Source organism: Mytilus trossulus, chromosome 6 (genome assembly GCF_036588685.1).
Source record: "Mytilus trossulus isolate FHL-02 chromosome 6, PNRI_Mtr1.1.1.hap1, whole genome shotgun sequence".
Classification (NCBI taxonomy): domain Eukaryota; kingdom Metazoa; phylum Mollusca; class Bivalvia; order Mytilida; family Mytilidae; genus Mytilus; species Mytilus trossulus.
This window is the reverse complement of record NC_086378.1, coordinates 42,667,978-42,687,468: the sequence shown is the minus strand read 5'-3', so window position 1 is coordinate 42,687,468 and position 19,491 is coordinate 42,667,978. Positions and strand designations below refer to the sequence as shown.

The window sequence follows — 19,491 nt, the reverse complement described above, 5'->3', positions numbered from 1 at the left end:
AACGAAACGAATTTGACGATAATATTTAGAACCAGTAAAGAACAACGTACGAAAACACGACCAATTGTAATGAGGGGGAGGACAGGGGTGGGAGAAAGGAGAAAGGGGTAGGAGAAAGGAGAGGAAGGCTGTGAGAAAGGAAAAAAAGTTGGAGAAAAAAAATAAAATATGAAAAAAAAATTATATCTCTTTTTTCCGGTAAATTTGAAAAAAATAAAATAAGGAGAAGAGGGGTAGGAGAAAGGAGAAGAGGGATTGGAGAAGGGAAAATGGTACCCCCCTGTCCTCCCCCTCTGTAATGGTGTCATGCAATTATTGAGATAACCATAAAAAGTGCTGAGAGAGATTACGAATGGGGTTAACAGAATAGAGAACTATCGGCAAAAAAACAAAAAGAATAAAAAAATATGGGTTCTATTTTTAACCCAACCCAACCCCCCCCCCCCGAAAAAAACGATATAAGTATATTGTTTACAGTTGAAAAGAACAATGTCCAAAATACAGTTATAATGTATCAACAGATTAGTAAAAAATATGTTTAAACATTAATTATAAGACTGGTATAACTTATTTATTAAGCAAACCAATCGTCTTTCACAAAAAGTTCTCTACTCCAAGTTGTTAATTGAGCACCAACAGAAATCATGGGCGAGTTGTGAGAGCGGGCGAGGTTATAAATGTCTTTCAAAATATGAGTTCGGCATGTAACGGAGGCGTGCGAGCCAAATTCACAAAATAATAGTTCTCTAGTCAAAAGAACGGGCGATGCGATGGATTTCTTTTGAAATACGAGTTCAAATGTTCATGAAATCTGCTAGCTGCTAACGGTATGAAGTTGCAATGAACCATGAGAGTGCGCCAATGTGAGAGCGAGCGTGGCAATAATGTCCTTCAAAATATGAGTTTATACAACGGAGTGAGCAAGCCAGTTATCTTGTCCAAGCTGTTAAGAATGAACATAAATCAATTGCGAGTTGTGAGAGCGGGGGCGGTGATCCTTTAAAATACGAGTTCATACAACAGTGAGCGAGCCAATTCTCATTTACCCAAAGTTCTCTTGTCCAAGTTGTAATCATCAGTGGAAATTAATTTCTAGTTGTGAGGGCGGATGAGTAGATAAATATCTTTCAAAATACGAGTTCCTACAACGGGGGTGAGCGAGCCAATTCTCATTCACCAAACGTTTTCTTGTATGTATCAATAGAAATAAATAATAGCTGGCGAGGCAATATTTGTATTGCTAAAATCGAGTTGTTACAAAGAATAATAGCAAGTTGTTCGAGAAGAAAGTTCAAGAAAGAATGCAACTTTAATGTCTGGGTGTTTTTAGAAACTCGTCCACACTAAATTTGCTCCTTTCTCGACAAGTACAGTTTTTTAAACACTCTGCAAAACATTTACAAGAAGGACACCGACAGTGATGAAAATCGCATCCTTCGTCTTTCTTTGTATCTGATTTATCTTCTATGAAGTTGTCTACGGTCAATGCATTTACAATTTAACATCTGATACAAGTGCTGGTGCAGTTTATGATATCGCTTATATATTTGCCGGTGGCTTTAAGTTTAAGCGACAAAGTAAAATTATCATGATAAAATAAAACTGAATCCATCCCTAGCGCATCTGTCAGCTTATTGGCAATATAATAGGACAACACCAATTTTGGACATTTGATATTTAAACTTGTCATCCATGTATGTTGATCTCGCAATTTTACCTTTATTTTTTGGTGTGATGTCTCATATGCATTGAAGGGCTTAAAGTATTATTATTGTTTGAATATGACAAGAAGAAAATAAGTTTTTTGGAAATAGTACATGAAGTCGTTTAAAATTATAAATTAGAAAAAGAAAGGGAAAAGTAGCCGCCAGATTAACAGCACAAGAAACATGAAAGATATTGTAATGCATAAATTCAAATTCATAAAATTATTGGTTTGCGTAATTTGTGTTATATTTATATCATTTGAATCACTTTTTAACATGTTACACAATACTTATAGAATCACATTTTACAGTTCATTTATTTATATTTGACCCCAGACTGCTTATTACCGGTGAGCTATGTATTAAATGTAATGTATAACTAGATATACATATATATTGTATTAATATGTGAATCTTTTTTACAAAGCTTAGGTAGAAGTTTATACAAACAAAGCAAGCAAGCCGACCAAAGCTTTACTCTACAAGCATTATGCAATTAGCCCTAATCAAAATTGCAAGGAGATGTGGTATTGAAGCCGATGAAACAAAATAATGTTACATTTACAAAAGTTTAAATGAAGTTGATGTAAGCAGTTAATACCACATGGCCTTCCGCGAGAGGAAAAAAACCGCTGTAATGGCAAATCTCCAACATGAAAAAAAATCTGTAAAGAAAGTAAATCGAGAAAGCCAACTACCTTATTCGTGTATGTAATAATAGTCACCATTTCCAGCTTTGACCATTATTTTCATTACACAGTTTTTTTTCTTTCAATAACTCTTTGTAGAAATTTTCACCGTGTAATTCCTGTTATTATCGGGACATAGCATTCATTTATACAACCATCTTTTACCTTTTTATGAATACTAAATGGTCGCCTCTTAAGGGTTAAGAAAGATTTGATGGTAAGCTTCCTTTTCTATTGATGAGGAAATTAAAATGAATTAAATCATTTCATTATTTTTAATCATCTTAAAGTCAAAACAAAATTCGTTTTCCAATGTATATTCTGAAATATGTACAACTGATTAACATTCGGAAAGACCTGCGGAACTTCTCGTACTTGATCCGCTTGACAATTTGAAATAAGGGGGGACAGTTTGAAAAGTGGTTAAAAAAAAGGATATTAATCCATCATATGATAAGGTAAGACATTTTATTTATTATTTGAGATGTTCACCCGTAAGGATAGTGACATAAGTAAACTTAAAACTTCCGTAAACATTGTCAAATTGTCGTTCAAAGTTCCCACAAAAATTCGTTGGGAATCCAATACGAGAAAATGGATACTTGTTATAAGACTCTGGGGTTCAACATTGATAGTAAAAAAAAAATATCCGATAAAAAACGTTGAATGTAAATGATATGAACCTCCAGAGTCTTATATTATAAGACTACAACTTCCCCTGGTTTATGTGACATCCTATATTATCAATTTTGTTGATGAGATATTTACTAATCTTACACACCTCCTCTGTAAAATTATTTAATGTCACCTCTGCATCATCAACTACCTGCAAGAGAAAAGTGTTAAAAATCTATTTATTTTATATTAATTTAATCATGTTGTTAAAAAAAACACCACTCAATACCTACATCTTAATTATAATGGTGTATAGAACGTAATGAAATACTTGGAAAGATAACTAAAGAACTGTTATATTTAAAGAAAGGCAACTTGAATAAACACACATTCAAAACAACATTTTCATCATATAGTTCATTATAAGCAACAAATAAGTGTTTCTGTGGAAAGACCTTTTGATTTTATTCTAATAATTATTATGATTTTTTTTCTTAATTGACCTGTGTCATCTTTTTCCTAAACACTATCTTCACATAGTGTCTAGTTTTAATCTTTTAACGAAGTTATTTCTATGATATTATGGTCAGAGGATGAAATAAACAAATACAAATTTGACTTACCAAATGACACAATCTGTTGAGATGAACATAATTTAGTTCTAATACACGTTTCAGGCTGGGTGGAGTACACAATAAGATTTCACAACCATTTATCAAAGGACACTACAATACAATATAAGAGTACATATGTTATAAGTTAAATTTAAACATACAAACCAAAACTTGAATTACAGATTGGTTTGTCATAAAGCTTTAAACACAAAGTCAGATGGTAGGTGAAAAACATATTCTATAACACAAACTCCTAATTTCTATCCGTCACTATCCATCAAAGTTCATTTTTTTTAATATATGCTCTCACTATCAGGTGGCAAAATTGTTATAGAATTCTGAATTCACTACCAATCAAGTTTTGAAATAATGGTCATAATGACTTACAACTGACAAAAGATTATTCAAAAGATGATTACAATATTAAATAGTTACATTTTTCTCTTAGTTTCTGAAATATGAATCTACATATGCAACAACTTACAAAGTACTCTCTCTATACTCTGTTTACACAAAATACAAATTTACATAAATACAGACTACCTTGGTAAATTAAATGTACTGGACAATTATGGTTTCAATAAACACTATCATCTACTGTTAAAGCACAGCTTGCATAAGTTGCATACAATTGTTATTGAAAAATTCAAACTTACTGTTCAATAGTCTATTTATAGGTGACAAAGATCTCATCAATATAGAGGGGAAGATACATCTTCATTGCCAATGATTTATTTAATGTGAAAGTACTTGTGGGGTACAAATTTTTGTGGTTTTCATGACTTTATCCATAAATTTAAGTGTTCAACGAAATAAAACAACCGTTATCAAAATAAAGACATTGAATGATTCCCGTGTAGGTTTGACTACCGATAAAAATATAAACTATAATAGTATTCACAGGGCAAACACACCATGAACTACAATTGCAGGCAGAATTATACCCATTTAATCTTTAAAGACCTAAACTTCATAATGTTTGATCTTAATATTCTCATAATTATTTTTTTGATTGATGAAAGTCAGATTTCCAGTATTGATATGCTATGATAAAGTGTTCATTTTATATCCTCATAATTCTCGTACGTATGGGTATAGCAATTTCATGCTGGCTTGTTTTTGATAAGAATTATTTTACTATTCAAGATACGTTTATAGCATTTTTTTATGTAACTGTTTACTTTAGGTAACATGTTTATGGACTAATTAACACCTTTGATGGTCTTTAATGTGTTGATCACTTTATCTCTGGTTGATTAGTGTGATCATTATGATTGACACGAGTCAATGTTTACTTTGCAATTTCCTTCAATGCAGACAATTTGTAACCTTTGTATCTAATGGCTTCAATTTTTCCTTTTTTTTTTAAGACAAGAGTGCACATGCAGAAATATCTCGCCTTCTTTACTTATCTGATATTATGTTGATATTCCTAAATATAAAGCTTTATTACAGCTGTCACATAAACTTAACATTAACCAAGAAAACTATATATTGAACCATGAAAATGAGGTCAAGGTCAAATGAACGATGCCAAGATGTACAGCTAACAATTATTCCATACAACAAATATAGTTGACCTATCGCTTGCTTATAGTTAAACAACACTGAGCAACAAACTGTGAAAATGAGGTTTAAGGGTCAAATTAAACCTGTGCGACTGACATATAGATCATAAAATATTTCCATACAACAAATATAGTTGACCTATTGCATACAGTATAAGAAAAACAGATCAAAACACAAAAACTTAACTATAACCACTGAACCATGAAAGTTAGGTCAAGGTCAGATGACACCTGCCAGTTGGACATGTACACTTTACAGTCCTTCCATACACTGAATATACTGGGCCTATTGTTTATAGTATCTGAGATATGGACTTGACCACCAAAACTTAACCTTGTTCGCTGATCCATGAAATGAGGTCGAGGTCAAGTAAAAATTGTCTGATGGGAATGAGGACCTTGCACAGGTACGCACATACCAAATATAGTTATCGTACCACTTATAGTAAGAGAGAATATACAAATCTTTACTTTTTTTCCAAGTAGTCACTAAACCATGAAAATGAGGTCAAGGGACGACATGTGACTGAATGAAACTTAGTAACATGAGGCAACTATATACAAAGTAAAAGCATCCAGGTCTTCAACTTTCTAAAAAATTAAGCTTTTAAGAAGTTAGCTAACGCTGCCATCGCCATTACACTATCCCTATGTCGAACTTTCTGCAAAAGTCGCAGGCTCGACAAAAACTAAAATCCCATGAACATGTAAATGATGCTCAGACCACGATTATTGATACTTTCACAGTACTTATTTGTATTTTAACTAACCATTTTTAGATCTTCTCCTGAACCATACAGTTCAATGATTCGGATCTTTTTTTCTCCTTGTAACAAACCATGAGTAACACATAACAAGTGTCGTATTTTCTTCCAAGATGGCACCAATACTACAGCAAATGGCTGAAATAGATATAAGTACAAAGTTACTTCTTTAAACTGGTTAGAGAAGAAACTGATAAAAACTCATCTAAACATTTAGTCAAATAATATACAATAAATACTTATTTATCTTTAGTTCTAATAATTAAAAGGAAAACAAGATCCTTCAAACTGCTTCTTTTATACATTTTAAACTGTCCCAATTTTATCCCTAGATATACTTACCCCTGGTCCTTTAGGCAGAGTAGCATACCTCCCAGTGTTGAGTATCTGGGAGATGATAGGAATTAAGTAGCCTAGTGTTTTCCCAGAATCAGGGGGAGACAATCCAACAAAGTTCATTCCACGCAGAATACATTTCCAAGCATAAGCCTGTATAAGTCTTGGTGCAGGAAAATCTAATTGACGTAATGCCTATAAAATAGAAAATATTTGTTATGAATGTTTTCTCTAATTATTAATTAGTGTTAAAATAAGACAGGAGATTTCTAATTTAATGCATAGGCATTCTAGAAATAACAATATAAAGCATATGATGATTTAGAAGTATTGTTTTGAAATAAAAGTAAACTTTTAATCATATTATACAGATATATTACATAACATATAGATATAGGAAGATGTGGTGTGAGTGCCAATGAGACAACTCTCCATCCAAATAACAATTTGTAAAAGTAAACCATTATAGGTCAATGTACAGCAAGTATGTAATGTAAAATTAAAGAGTTACTATCTTCAGACCTAGTAGAAACTGCCAAGCTGATATTAAGCACTCCCCTCCAGCATGTTTTCCCCCTGACAAACAGTTCCATTTTAACAGCTTTTCTGTATTTTAGTTTGATGTTAAACATAAGAGCACACACTGAAATGTCTTGTCTCGCCTGCTTTACTTAGCATGATTGACTTTTTTAGGTTGAAAGTATGTTGTATGAAGGTTTTACTACAAATATCTCATCAACTAACATTATAAATGACACATGTAAATGAAGTTAAGGTCATATGAACCCTGTACAGTTAGTGACATATTGTAGATCCCTTTCACTGTAGGGCATAAGACACATAATGTGAGATGTAGGGACTATAAATCCAAAACAATGACAGCAAATTCTCCGTTTTTTTGTCACTTATCTTATAGACCATCACACATTGGCGCAGACCATTGCATTTCAGGATAACCATAGCACTTAAGCATTCTGCACGCACCTCTGAGTACTACATAATATATTTGGAACCAATTACAAAAAATTATTTGGTTGAAGCAAAGAGGGACTTTTGCAATTTTTCTCTTTTGTTATATTTGTCTTTGATATGAACTTATTACAATAGTTACCTCTCTCATTAACTTGCCAATAGGTGCATCTTTCAGATCAGTAATAGGATTAATTCTATCAGCACTATGGACAAGCACCTGGTCTAAGTTATCCATTCTAACAGGCTCTATTCCCTGAAAAGGAAGCAAGTCAACATACAGAAAACATGCTCCTCTACTAAATAACTAGGAATTTTGTGTTATGAATTGATGCAATCCATCTTTTCCTTTCCTATTGAAACTAGAGGCTCTAAAGAGCCTGTGTCGCTCACCTTGGTGTATGTGAATATTAATAAAAAAAAGCAGATGGATTCATGACAAAATTGTGTTTTGGTGATGGTGATGTGTTTGTACATCTTACTTTACTAAACATTCTTGCTGCTTACAATTATCTCTATCTATAATGAACTTAGCCCAATGAAAATTGTTAAAAATTGACTATACAGGACATTAACTCCTTAGGGGTCAATTGACCATTTCAGTCATGTTGACCTATTCGTAAATCTTACTTTGCTGAACATTATTGCTGTTTACAGGTTATCTCTATCTATAATAGTATTCAAGATAACAACCAAAAACAGCAAAATTTCCTTAAAATTACCAATTTAGGGGCAGAAACCCAACAACAGGTTGTCCGATTCATCTAAAAATATAAGGGGAGATAGATCTTGACCTGATGAACGATTGACCTGATGAACAATTTAACCCCATGTCAGATTAGCTCTAAATGCTTCGGTTTTTGAGTTACAAGTCAAAAACCGCATTTTACCCCTATGTTCTATTTTTAGCCCTGGTGGCCATCTTGGTTGGTTGACCGGGTCACCGGACACATTTTAAACTAGATACCCTAATGATGATTATGGCCAAGTTTGGTAAAATTTGGCCAAGTAGTTTCTGTAAAAGCTTACGACAGACGATGGACGCCAAGTGATGAGAAAAGCTCACTTGGTCCTTTGGGCCAGGTGAGCTAAAAATAGTAGAAATTTCAATTTTTAAAGAATCAAATATTTGAATTTTCATATTTTTACAGTACTTATATTTCATTCATTACAGAAGAATGAAGTTTATATTTGTTCACCGGATGAAAATACCATGTAAAGTGAAACAGCATGTTAATATTTTTATAATTTAATGAACTATTTTTCCATTATCTCAGAGTATAATATCTTAATTACAAGTTTAATAATCACTTCAATTAAGGTATAATTAACTTGACCTAAAGTTGTTAACCTCAATGTCATTATGGTCCCTGGTGGACAGTTTTCCAAGTTACAGAAAAATTAACATAAAACGCATTGCAAATCTTGACAATTCATTAATATAAAACCCTCACTTTATGACATTTATAATTCAACTTACCATAAGTGAAACTCCTCCCAGTATTCCTGTTGTGTTACAGCTGGGTTTTAATATACTTAAAAGTCTGTTAAAAAATCAAAGATTTTTTTTAAATTAATGATTTCATATAAAAGCATGTACTTTTTAAAAACCTTTCTACTTTTACTTTCATATTAATCAGGAAGTAAAAAAGGGCTATTTTTAATTCTACACCTAAGTTAAAAATAATGTTATCTAAAGTCAATATTATAATATTTTGATGTTTGAATTATGTGATGGTCCAGAATTCTTCAAAACTATTCTTACTAACCATTTCTGTGTTTGTATGTTGTAATATTTAGGTACATTATTACTGAAACATGCACTGCTTGAACAAACTTCAAATCCAGCAAAAAAGAAAGCAAATACTGAAAAAAATAGGTGCTCCGCAGGGCAGAGCTTTATACAAACACAGAAGTCCAACCCTGAACAGTTGGGGCAAGTATGGACACAACATTCAAGCTTGATACAGCTCTGAATTTGGATTGCGAACAAATTTTGGGCATAATATGAGTTTCTGACACATAAACAAATGTCAAATCTATTGCGCAATATTGTGCGATTAAAGTTTTTTTCTTTTGACTTTTCAAAAATTTGGAATTTAAGGTAAGGTTTGCGTACACAGGGAGATAACTTTAATTCAAATAATTGAAAAAAGGAGGGACCCGCCATTTTGAATTGCTTTGATTAACCAATGTTCGATAACTACAATATTATCGAAAATAAAACAACACCTACCTCATAATCGTCGTTTTGATGTAATTTTATCAAAATTTGAATTGTACAAGTAACGTTATGACCTTCAGTTTGTTAGTTTTCATTTATATGATGTCAAGTTTAGCCATAACGTCTTTGTGCCTAAACAATTCATGAAGTTTCGCAGAGTTTTATCTTATTTCATCAATGTACATTTTTATGCCCCCGCCGTAGCAAAGGGGGCATTGAGTTATATCCTTGTCTGTTTATACGTTGATCCGATTGTACGTATCATAGTGTACGTCCATTTTTACAAAATTTGTTTCCATTTTCTAACTTAAGTCTTCCTCAACCAACTGATATAAAACTTATGCACAATGTTTTATGCCACAAAACCACAGAATAATTTTGAATTTTGATGTCGTCCCCTTTACAGTTCTAGATTTATGAATGGTCTCTCTTCTCCCGCCATAAAACCTTAAAAACAAAACCTACTGTACGGGAAGCTGATTTCAATAGAAATCGTTCTAATTTCTTGTGTTTTAATGGCTTGTCCCTGTCTTGTCCTTTCACAAGATAGAAGTGTTGTTTATTCTGCTTCAAGAACCCTGGTAACTTTTTCACTGACTGTTAAACTGTCTTTTTATTAAATTTGAAAGTCTGATGCACGCCGTTTCCGATTTTTTTATACAATATAAATACAAATAATAAACACGCAGGATTGAATGAAAAATGGCACATTTTTGTGACACTTTCATTCAATTTAGTTTAAAAATTTACATAATGCGCCATGTGTTTTACTTATAGAGGATGCATATATATATTCTCAGATATTTATATTGCATAATTTTTACTAATGACAGAATGTTGAACTTGGTCTTTTCTGCAAATACGCACACAACCCCCACGTTTTCATCATTCGAAATGTATTTTATTTTATTTATCATTTTCACAACTGACGGAGTGTTCTAATAGTAATTTTTATGGATGCATTAAGACACAACTATTGCATTGTGTCGTCCTGAACATGCCTGAAGTATTTGCCACTGGACATTTTACAACCTCTAATCAAACAAACTTCTATGCATATCAGTCAATTTTAAATCAATTTATCTAAATACAAGGACAGTAATACATGTATGTGTCTCTACACACGGACTCAGGAAATTGTTAGTTTTTAGTCTCCTTGTATAAGAGATCATTATAAAGTAGTGACGACGCCCGGAGTATTTTTATGAGGTCGTTTTCTGAATTTTTCGTTTCTGTTCTCCAACTTTAGTTTGCTTTTACCAAATGTTATAAAATTTATAAGTAATGCTTTATAATGTTTCATGTTTATGTAAGAGGGGGCATCATCAGTGTCCAATGGACACTGTTGTGAATTAGTTATAGTTATTTTATACTCTTTTATTTGTTTAACGTTTTACCGCCATTTTACTTAACAATAGGCCCGCAACGTCGTCACTTGCCGACGTCTCTCTTGTATATTATTAGACTAGTAAAGCTTACGAACAATGAAGACGCTTTTGTGTTTACTTATATCGATACGTCCAAAACAGACACATTGTCCATTTATTCCAAGCTCTAACATATTATTTCTTTGTGTAATGCATTATAATCGGAATAACATAACTGTGGTTCAAAAGTAGCCACAATCAATTTTGATTTATCGGTCACAAATTTCCGTTTTACTGTCTCCCCTACGCGTGGACAGTAAAACTGCATTTGCGAACATCAAATCGCCAATTGATGATGGGGATTCCTCAACTACAGTGCCGTTACTCCTGTGAACGTCATTGAACTGATTTTAATTTATTGAAATGTGGAAGATTTTCATATTACAGGTCTACATAACTGCATTTCTTAATTTAGATATCAATAATACATATACGGCTGGTCATTTGTATTCCAAGGCCATCGTCTGTTTCGTCTTTCATCATGTATGAGGAGCATGTAGTTTGTTTGTTTTGTCAAAGACCCCAAATCTGAACATCATGTGTAACAAACAATTGGACAAATAATACCAGAAATCTAACATTTCTCCCGCAAGGCTTTCCCCTGCTTAGTCATAAATGTTTGATCATATTTGAATAACATTTGTTGATGTTTAGATTTAAATGAATGGAATAAACACGGCTGCTGTAAATGACTTTACTATAGTCAAAAATGATGTCTTTTCATTTTGAATGCTTTTCTAAGATTTATAATATTACAGTTTGAAGCACTGAAAGAATATATGTGTTTCCTTCAAAATCAGTCTTGTAAATGTATTAATACACAAGCATGACCACAGTTAAGCACCTTCCCTTCCGCCTGATAGTTGTGGGCATAAAAGTAAATAGAGACGACATCAAAAGTTTAATGTAGGATAAAAGAAAAAAACATAATTCACATAGTTTGTTCACTGACCCTCCCCCTCCCCCTCATAACTTAATTTTGGAAAATTGATTAACCGATTTGGCTATATGTAAAATTGATGTCAAATTAACAAAATTTGCAGCAACTTTTATCCCCCCCCCCCCAAACTATTTGAATGAAGTATTTTATCCTACATTGATCTTTTGATGTCATCCCTAAGTTAATCACTGTTTTCTCTCATTGATTATGGTCAATTCCAAAGTGTTACAAGACAAAATGATTCTTTATAAAAAGATGCTATTAAAGATGACTTTTGTGTTCTTTCCAGATCAACAAAAAAAATATTTTTGTGTTTTACAGAAATGACAGATAAACACATATAACGGCCATTTCCGAAAAAAACGAGTTCGGGGACATACCAATTTTATTAGCTCATTATAATGCAAAAAGTTAATTCCTTAAGTTCACAGTTTTTTTACAAAAACGGTGGATCCGGAAAAGGGATATTTTTGGCTTTTTGTTGCCATGGTAACGGGTTTTTTTTAACCCAAAAATAAAAAAATCTTGTTTTTAGTATTTTTTTTATGATATTTTTACTTAAAATTTATTATAAATGAATGGACCACACTTATTTATACATGTTTTATTTAGTTTTACTTTTTTATAGTCACTCTCATACATTATTATTTCAGAAGAATTCAAATACAATTTTCCCTAAAAATCGTAAAAAATCCAGATTTTTAGCTTTTCACCTGAAAAAACAGGACAGGCGATGTTCGATTTTTTTTCATTTAATGATTGGGTAGTCCTCCCTGAACAAAATGATGTATCATATTGATATGATATCACTAAGAAAAAAATCCAGGTTTCATGCAAACCTTACCTTAAGAAGTTTGAAAAAAAAAATTTAAAACAACTACCACCCCCCCTTTTTTTTAGCAATTTTTCCAAAACCTGACATTTCTTTATACATAATAAACAAGTAGTGTAAGGGAGGTAGATCCAAACATACCCAACATACTAAAGGTTTTAGAATTACCTCCCTTACACTGCTTTAATATTTTCTTAATTGTCCATTGACCAGAAATACCTAGTTTTTCCCCTTTTTTGCCCCTAATTCCAAAACACTTTTCAGCCATAATCCCCCAAAGTCAAAACTAACCATCCCTTCATGGTATGGAAACTTGTAGTTTAATTTCAGAGAGATTCATACACTGAACATAAGCTATTGTTTGAAAACTACAAAAATAAATAATTTGGGCCCCCTTTTTGGCCCCTAATTCATAAACTATTGGGACCATAACCCCCAAAATCAATCCCAACTTTCTTATAGTGGTATTGAACCTTCTTGTGAAAATATTATGGATATCCATACACTTAACACAAGTTATTGTCTGTAAACTATAAAATTGCTTCTTTTTGGCCCCTTATTTCTACATATTTGGGAAAATTAACCCCAAACTGAATTCCAGCCTTCCCCATGTTATATGGTAACTTGTGGTACAATGTCAGAGAAATCCATTTAGTTACACACAAGTTAGTTTCTAAAAACTAGAAAAATGCTTGTTTTGGGCCCTTTTTGGTCCTTAATTCCTAGACTGTTTGTCCAATCCCCTTAAAATATATTCCATCTTTCTACTTGTGGTATTTAACATTGTGGTACAATTTCAGAACAGTTGAAATACTAATAAACAACTTTTTGTCCTGAAACTAGATAAATGCTGTTTTGGCCCCTTTGGGCCCCTAATTCCTTAACCTTTGGGACCATAACCCCAAAAATCAATCCAAACTTCCTTTTGTGGTTATAAACATTGTGTTAAAATTTTATTGATTTCTTTTCATGTATTCAAAAGTTATTATCCAGAAACTATCCATCTTCGGACGACGACCCAACGACGACGGTCGCATAAAAAGTACTTGATAAATAAATCTTACTGATGTCCTTGCTGTTTACTGATCATGTCAGCTCTTCGCTTTTCTTCTTCTGTCATATTTCTCAAACTAAAATATAAATGTTCTTACAAATCTTTCTTTACCTTCAATTAATTGTAACCCATTTCTTTTTGTGTCTCTTAACAGTCAAGATGGAAATTTCAATCAGTAAATGTAGTTTATAAAAAAGTAAATATAATGTTTGCTTCATGGTGATTTTAATTAAGAAATAATTGATGCAAGCTATACTTTATTGTAGTTTTAACTTGGGTAGGCATTATTTGTGTGATTATTTTTGCCCGAGTGATAGTAAGGAATATAATGCCTACCCATGTTCAAACTACAATAAAGTATTACTTGCATCAATTATTTCAATTTTGAATAGGACAAGTAAGGTAATTTCTATGTCTGGTAAGTATAAGTGTAAAAGCGGCTGTGTAGGCTCTTCCATGAACCTCCCTTTTTTGTTTGTAAAGAAGCAAACGGCTGGCACTGTGATTTTTCAGAGGGAGGAGTTTGAACAGCCAGCATGAAAGGTTGTCGTATCTAGGTCAAATATGTCAATTTCTGAATGCAACACATTAAAGTCATAATTAATGAGTAAGTAACATCATGTGCCCCATTTAAGAGTTTGAAAGTGTTTTAAAGTTAAGGAAATAAATTAACTGCATGATAATTTGAAACATTCATTATTCTGAAGAAGTCAATATACACATGAGCAAACAAATTTTATTGGATTTAGAGCATGGGTTTGTTCACAAAGCGAAAGAATCACATCATTTTAGAATGCGGGATATATTTGCATTTTAAGTATCTGATTCCTAATATGGAATTAAAGTTTTTGGAATTTATTTTTATAATTAAAGATTACATCTATTTCCTATTTGTGAAAAGGATTTTTTTGGGGGTATAGCCCACCAAACTGTGAATAATTCAACAAGATGAACTATGTATAGCTTGGTGTTTTCTAATGGGATATATTTTCATTTTATATTACGACTCCTGAAATGAAATAAAGGTGATGCTAGTTATATCTCATATTCAGGATCTACTTCAATTATAATTACATGTACTTATCAAATTTATTTTCAATATGTCAAAAAATAACAAATGGATTAGTGAATAGAAATTTCAGTGTTTTATTCTTCATTATGAAAGTGGGATTTATCAGCATTGATTTATTTGTGATTGTTTTCCAAATATTTTCTATGGAATTACTTAATCTACTTTCTTCTCCACGCAAATTTAGATATTTTTTTTTAAAAGTATGAATAACATATTTGTGACAAATTGATAAGCAATGGATAAATATAAAAGGTTAAACATAGCTATTTCACTATATGGACAAGAGAAAAGCAAGTTATCTATCAGTTATTTAAATTAGCTCTGTCAAAAACAACCAGGTAAATCTACAGGTAGTTAAATGACCACCTGTTGATATTAGCTCTCACAATACCTATTGTACAATATAAATGGACAAATTGTGTTAACAATTTTTTAAACTGGTCAGGCAGTAGGTATTATAATACCACAAAGGTTACCAGATCACCACAGTAACATTACATTTATTTTCTTTCCATTAAAGATTTATGTAATGGAAGTTTTATCCTTCTACTATCTAAAACTTTAAGTAAATCTATGATGCAGCTTGAGAATTTAAGAAGAGAATAAAAATCTATTCAACTTTTATTGAGCATACACCTTCATGACAACTTCATTTATATTGAGAGGTATAACATTTAACAGCTGTTAAAGTTTATGTAATGACTCTATTAAAGTAATGGAAAAGCCATATTCAAATTTATAAATGTACTTTATTTGGCCTTTTTTTTTAACTTTTTTGGATTCGAGCGTCACTGATGAGTCTGTAGACAAAACACTCGTCTGGCATATATACAAAATTCAATCCTGATATCTATGATGATGTTGATATCAAAATCTATTTCCATAGGGAAATAAGTCTCATTTATGCTTCAATGTAAAAATAATAGATACCAGTGCATATTTTCCCAATCACAATCATGCAATCGAGCCATGGATTGAAATTATTTACTTTGGCACTTGGCGGGTACACAATTTCCTGTGAACACGGTGTTATGACATACGTCTAGTTTTAATCTAATTTTCAATTTGTTGTTTTACCATTTAATTTAATTTATTGCCAGTAAATATTAAAATAAATGATTATTTCAATGACTTATTCTATCCTACCTGGGGGATTTCTTTTTGGATGGACTAATCTCTGCTCCTGATGAACTGGCAACATCATCACTAAATCTGAAACATGACACAAAGATTTACAAGACTCATACAGATTTTAAAGTCGATATGTTCTTTTTGACATAGTTATTATGATTAACAGTCATTTGACAGTCCTTAGCATATTGGAAAGTTACCTTACAGATGACTTTTCTTTCTTTGGAGATTCATAAAGATCCATGTCAGACATTTCTTCATTTCTAAAATGCATTTTACAAGCTTTAATGTATTAATAATAAAAACTGCCATTTATAATTAGAAGCAGCAAGAACAGAGCATTGGATTGCAAAATGACCTAATATTGAAGTGTTAATGTCCTGCTCAAATCCTCATAAATTTATGCCGTTAAATGGTAGGAAGTAGCTGTAAAACCAATTTCTTAAAACGAAAGGGCATCTCTTTCTTCATTTAAATAAATTGATAATGTGTCTATGGGCCACAGATGCCCCCGCTTGTAAATAATATGAGTCAACTTCAATATATAGATACAAGATTTACATAGTTGTGACCGTTTTTTTTTATATTATAAGCATAAATCCATTACATTTGGTAAAGAAAAACTCAAGTTGGAGAATGCAAAGGACAGATTTCAAAATGTTTCCGGCTATAAAGGTGCATAACTCAAGAGCAGTAAAAGTGACACCAACCACTTTCAAACTTGATCTGTGTCTTGTGGTAATAAGTTTCATAACATTTGGTTGAGGCAAACTAATGTAAGAGAATGGAATCGAAAATATCAGCAATTTTTGTGTTTATAAAGGGGCATAACTCATGAATGGTATAAGTGAAGCCATCTTTTTTAAGATAATTCTTTGATTTGTACACATTTAGAAGAAGTTTTTTTTTTTTAATTGCTTGCTTCAATGTGCGGTCATATTTTCTTTATGCAAGTGACCTTAGTGTGATTCTTCTTATAAAAATCCAGTGATTGCAATACGCATGCATGGATTTGTCATTGGAATGAATATTATCTGATTGTACATGTTAAACATGTTAAACAAGTGCTAAATATCCATGCTTTTTTGTTAATTGTTAAGGTGACATTTGATAAATTACGGCTTGAAATCATGACAAATAATAAGCCGCCATATTTTCACATCATAACAGACAGAGAAAAAAAAATTAACAATTATATGATAGGTTTGCATAAAAAAAGAAAAATTAGTGCACAAGTTTTATGATGTATAGATGCATTGGTTCAAGAATTGGATAAGCATTATTTTTCACCAGTCACTTGTTTCATATGACTTTAAATATGAATAGCATTTGACCATATATATAAATATCTCTCAAAGTTTACCTCATTTCCTGTTTTGTGTCTTGATTGCCACTTCCTGTAAAAGCTAGTTGTTGGTTCTTTTTTAGAATCGATGAAATGTTTTTAGAATGATCTGTATCACTACCTGATGACAAACCTATTCTACTCAGAGCAGCTTTAGGTAGGCGACCCCTGGTCAAGGGAACATTTGTGTCTTTTCTCAGTAAAGTGTCAAGTCCACTGTTTTGATTTGATAGAGCTGCACTTGAGTCAGATTCTGAATCCTCAAACTGTCCTGGTACACCTCTGTACACTTTGTGTCTAGCTCCACCACTGTCCAATGAACTGGACAATACAGCATTATCTCTTAGTTTATTAAAAAGGGACGTATTAATTTGAGGACTAGTTGGGCTTTTATGATCAGAATCAGAGGTAGAACTTGGAGATGATGGAGGCAAACGTAAATGCTTAGCTAATCTTAGAATATCTAATTGTCCTCTTCCCCTGCCTGTAGGTGGCAATGCTGAAGATACTGGAGGTGCACTTCCTCTACTCGAGGTCATTGGTGAAGGTGATCTTCCTCTACTTGAGGTCATTGGTGAAGGTGACCTCTCTTTACAAAGGTTTAAAGGTGAACTAGCTCTTCCTCTTCCTAAAGTTATAGCTGTAGGAGATAAACTTCTCCCTCGTGATAATGATTCTGTGTCACTGTATGAATTATGCACTTGTAGATTATTTCTATTTACATTCCTCACATCAATCATGCCTGTGTCTGAAACATTTCCTGACAATGATAAACCTGGTTTTGTAACAAATCTGGAGTTTTCATTTTTTCTCTGAGATCTATTATCATCACTTTTTGAATCCTGATCACTAATGAAAATCTGTTTAAAGTCAGAAGAATCTTCAGATCTTCTTTCCCGTCTTTTTGTAGGGGACATTTTCATTTTAGGAGGTTTTCCTATAAGAGTTGAGCTAGAACTACTACCCTTATAGTTTGTATCAGATAAATATTCTTGACCTGTGAATTGTTTCAGTGCTATAATATCGTCAGTGTCAGAATGTGAGGTGGAAGGTATATGATGCCTTCCAAATATTTCACTGTCACTGAAACTTGCGTTCTGTTCTTCAGCCAAAAGGGTCTGTAAGAATTTGGTATTTCTGGTCATTGTCGTTTTTGATTGATCTAAAAATGACATCAAACATTTTTATACTCACGGCATCATTATGAAAATGCTGATCATGTTACAGTATATACAATGATGTAAGAAGGTGCATACTGTACACTGTAGACAGCAAACAAGTGTGTATAATTATTACATGGTCATTAGGCCAAAAAACTAGAGGCTCTCAAGAGCCTGTGTCGCTCACCTGTTACTGTATATACTGATGTCGTTCATCTTGGTTGGTAAGTGGGGTCATTAGACACTTTTTTTAAATAGATACCATAGTGATGATTGTGGCCACGTTTAGTTTAATATGGCCCATAGTTTTAGAAAAGAAGATTTTTGTACAAGTTACAAAAATGACGAAAATTTGTTCAAAATTGACTATAAAGGGCAATAACTCCTTAAGGGGTACTCTTACAATTTTTATCATGTTGACTTATTTGTAGATCCTACTTTGCTAAACAAAATTGCTGTTTTCAGTTTATCTCTATCTATAATAGTATTCAAGATAATAACCAAAAACTGCAAAATTTCCTTAAAATTACCAATTTTAGGGCAGCAACCCAATAACGAGTTGTCAGATTCATCTGAAAATTTGCGAGGATATAGATCTTATTCTGGTGGACATTTAAATCTTAAAAGAGTTGCCCTAAATGTCTTAGTTTTAAAGATATAAATCAAAAACTGCATTTTACCACTATGTTCTAATTTTAGCCATGTCGGCCATTTTGTTTGGTAGGCAGTGTCATCGGACACATTTTTCAAACTATATACCACAATGATAATTATCGCCAAGTTTGGTTTAATTTGGCCATGTAGTTTCAGAGAAGAAGATTTTTGTACAAATTACAAAAACTGACGAAAATTTGTTAAAAATTGACTATAAAGGGCAATAACTCCTTAAGGGGTTGACTGACAATTTTGGTCATGTTAACTTATTTGTAGGTTTTACTTTGCTGAACATTATTGCTGTTTACAGTTTATCTCTATCTATAATAGTATTCAAGATAATAACCAAAAACTGCAAAATTTCCTTAAAATAACCAATTCAGGGGCAGCA

General features: G+C 32.3%; 1 protein-coding gene across 3 annotated transcripts in view; it reads right to left on the bottom strand.

Moving 5' to 3' along the window:
• Positions 1 to 19,491, bottom strand: part of LOC134721371 (uncharacterized) — a 108,631-nt gene that overhangs the window by 72,097 nt on the left and 17,043 nt on the right. For 2 of the 3 annotated variants that reach the window (XM_063584334.1, XM_063584333.1), the window contains exons 9-18: positions 17,305 to 18,448; positions 16,142 to 16,204; positions 15,957 to 16,022; positions 13,749 to 13,814; positions 8,742 to 8,805; positions 7,404 to 7,517; positions 6,299 to 6,487; positions 5,963 to 6,094; positions 3,634 to 3,735; positions 3,177 to 3,221 (exon numbers count right to left, since the gene is read on the bottom strand). In XM_063584334.1, coding sequence (XP_063440404.1) covers positions 3,177 to 3,221; positions 3,634 to 3,735; positions 5,963 to 6,094; positions 6,299 to 6,487; positions 7,404 to 7,517; positions 8,742 to 8,805; positions 13,749 to 13,814; positions 15,957 to 16,022; positions 16,142 to 16,204; positions 17,305 to 18,448 — 1,985 coding nt within the window. The remainder of the gene's footprint in view (positions 1 to 3,176; positions 3,222 to 3,633; positions 3,736 to 5,962; positions 6,095 to 6,298; positions 6,488 to 7,403; positions 7,518 to 8,741; positions 8,806 to 13,748; positions 13,815 to 15,956; positions 16,023 to 16,141; positions 16,205 to 17,304; positions 18,449 to 19,491) is intronic. The other variant, XM_063584335.1, reaches the window with a different exon arrangement.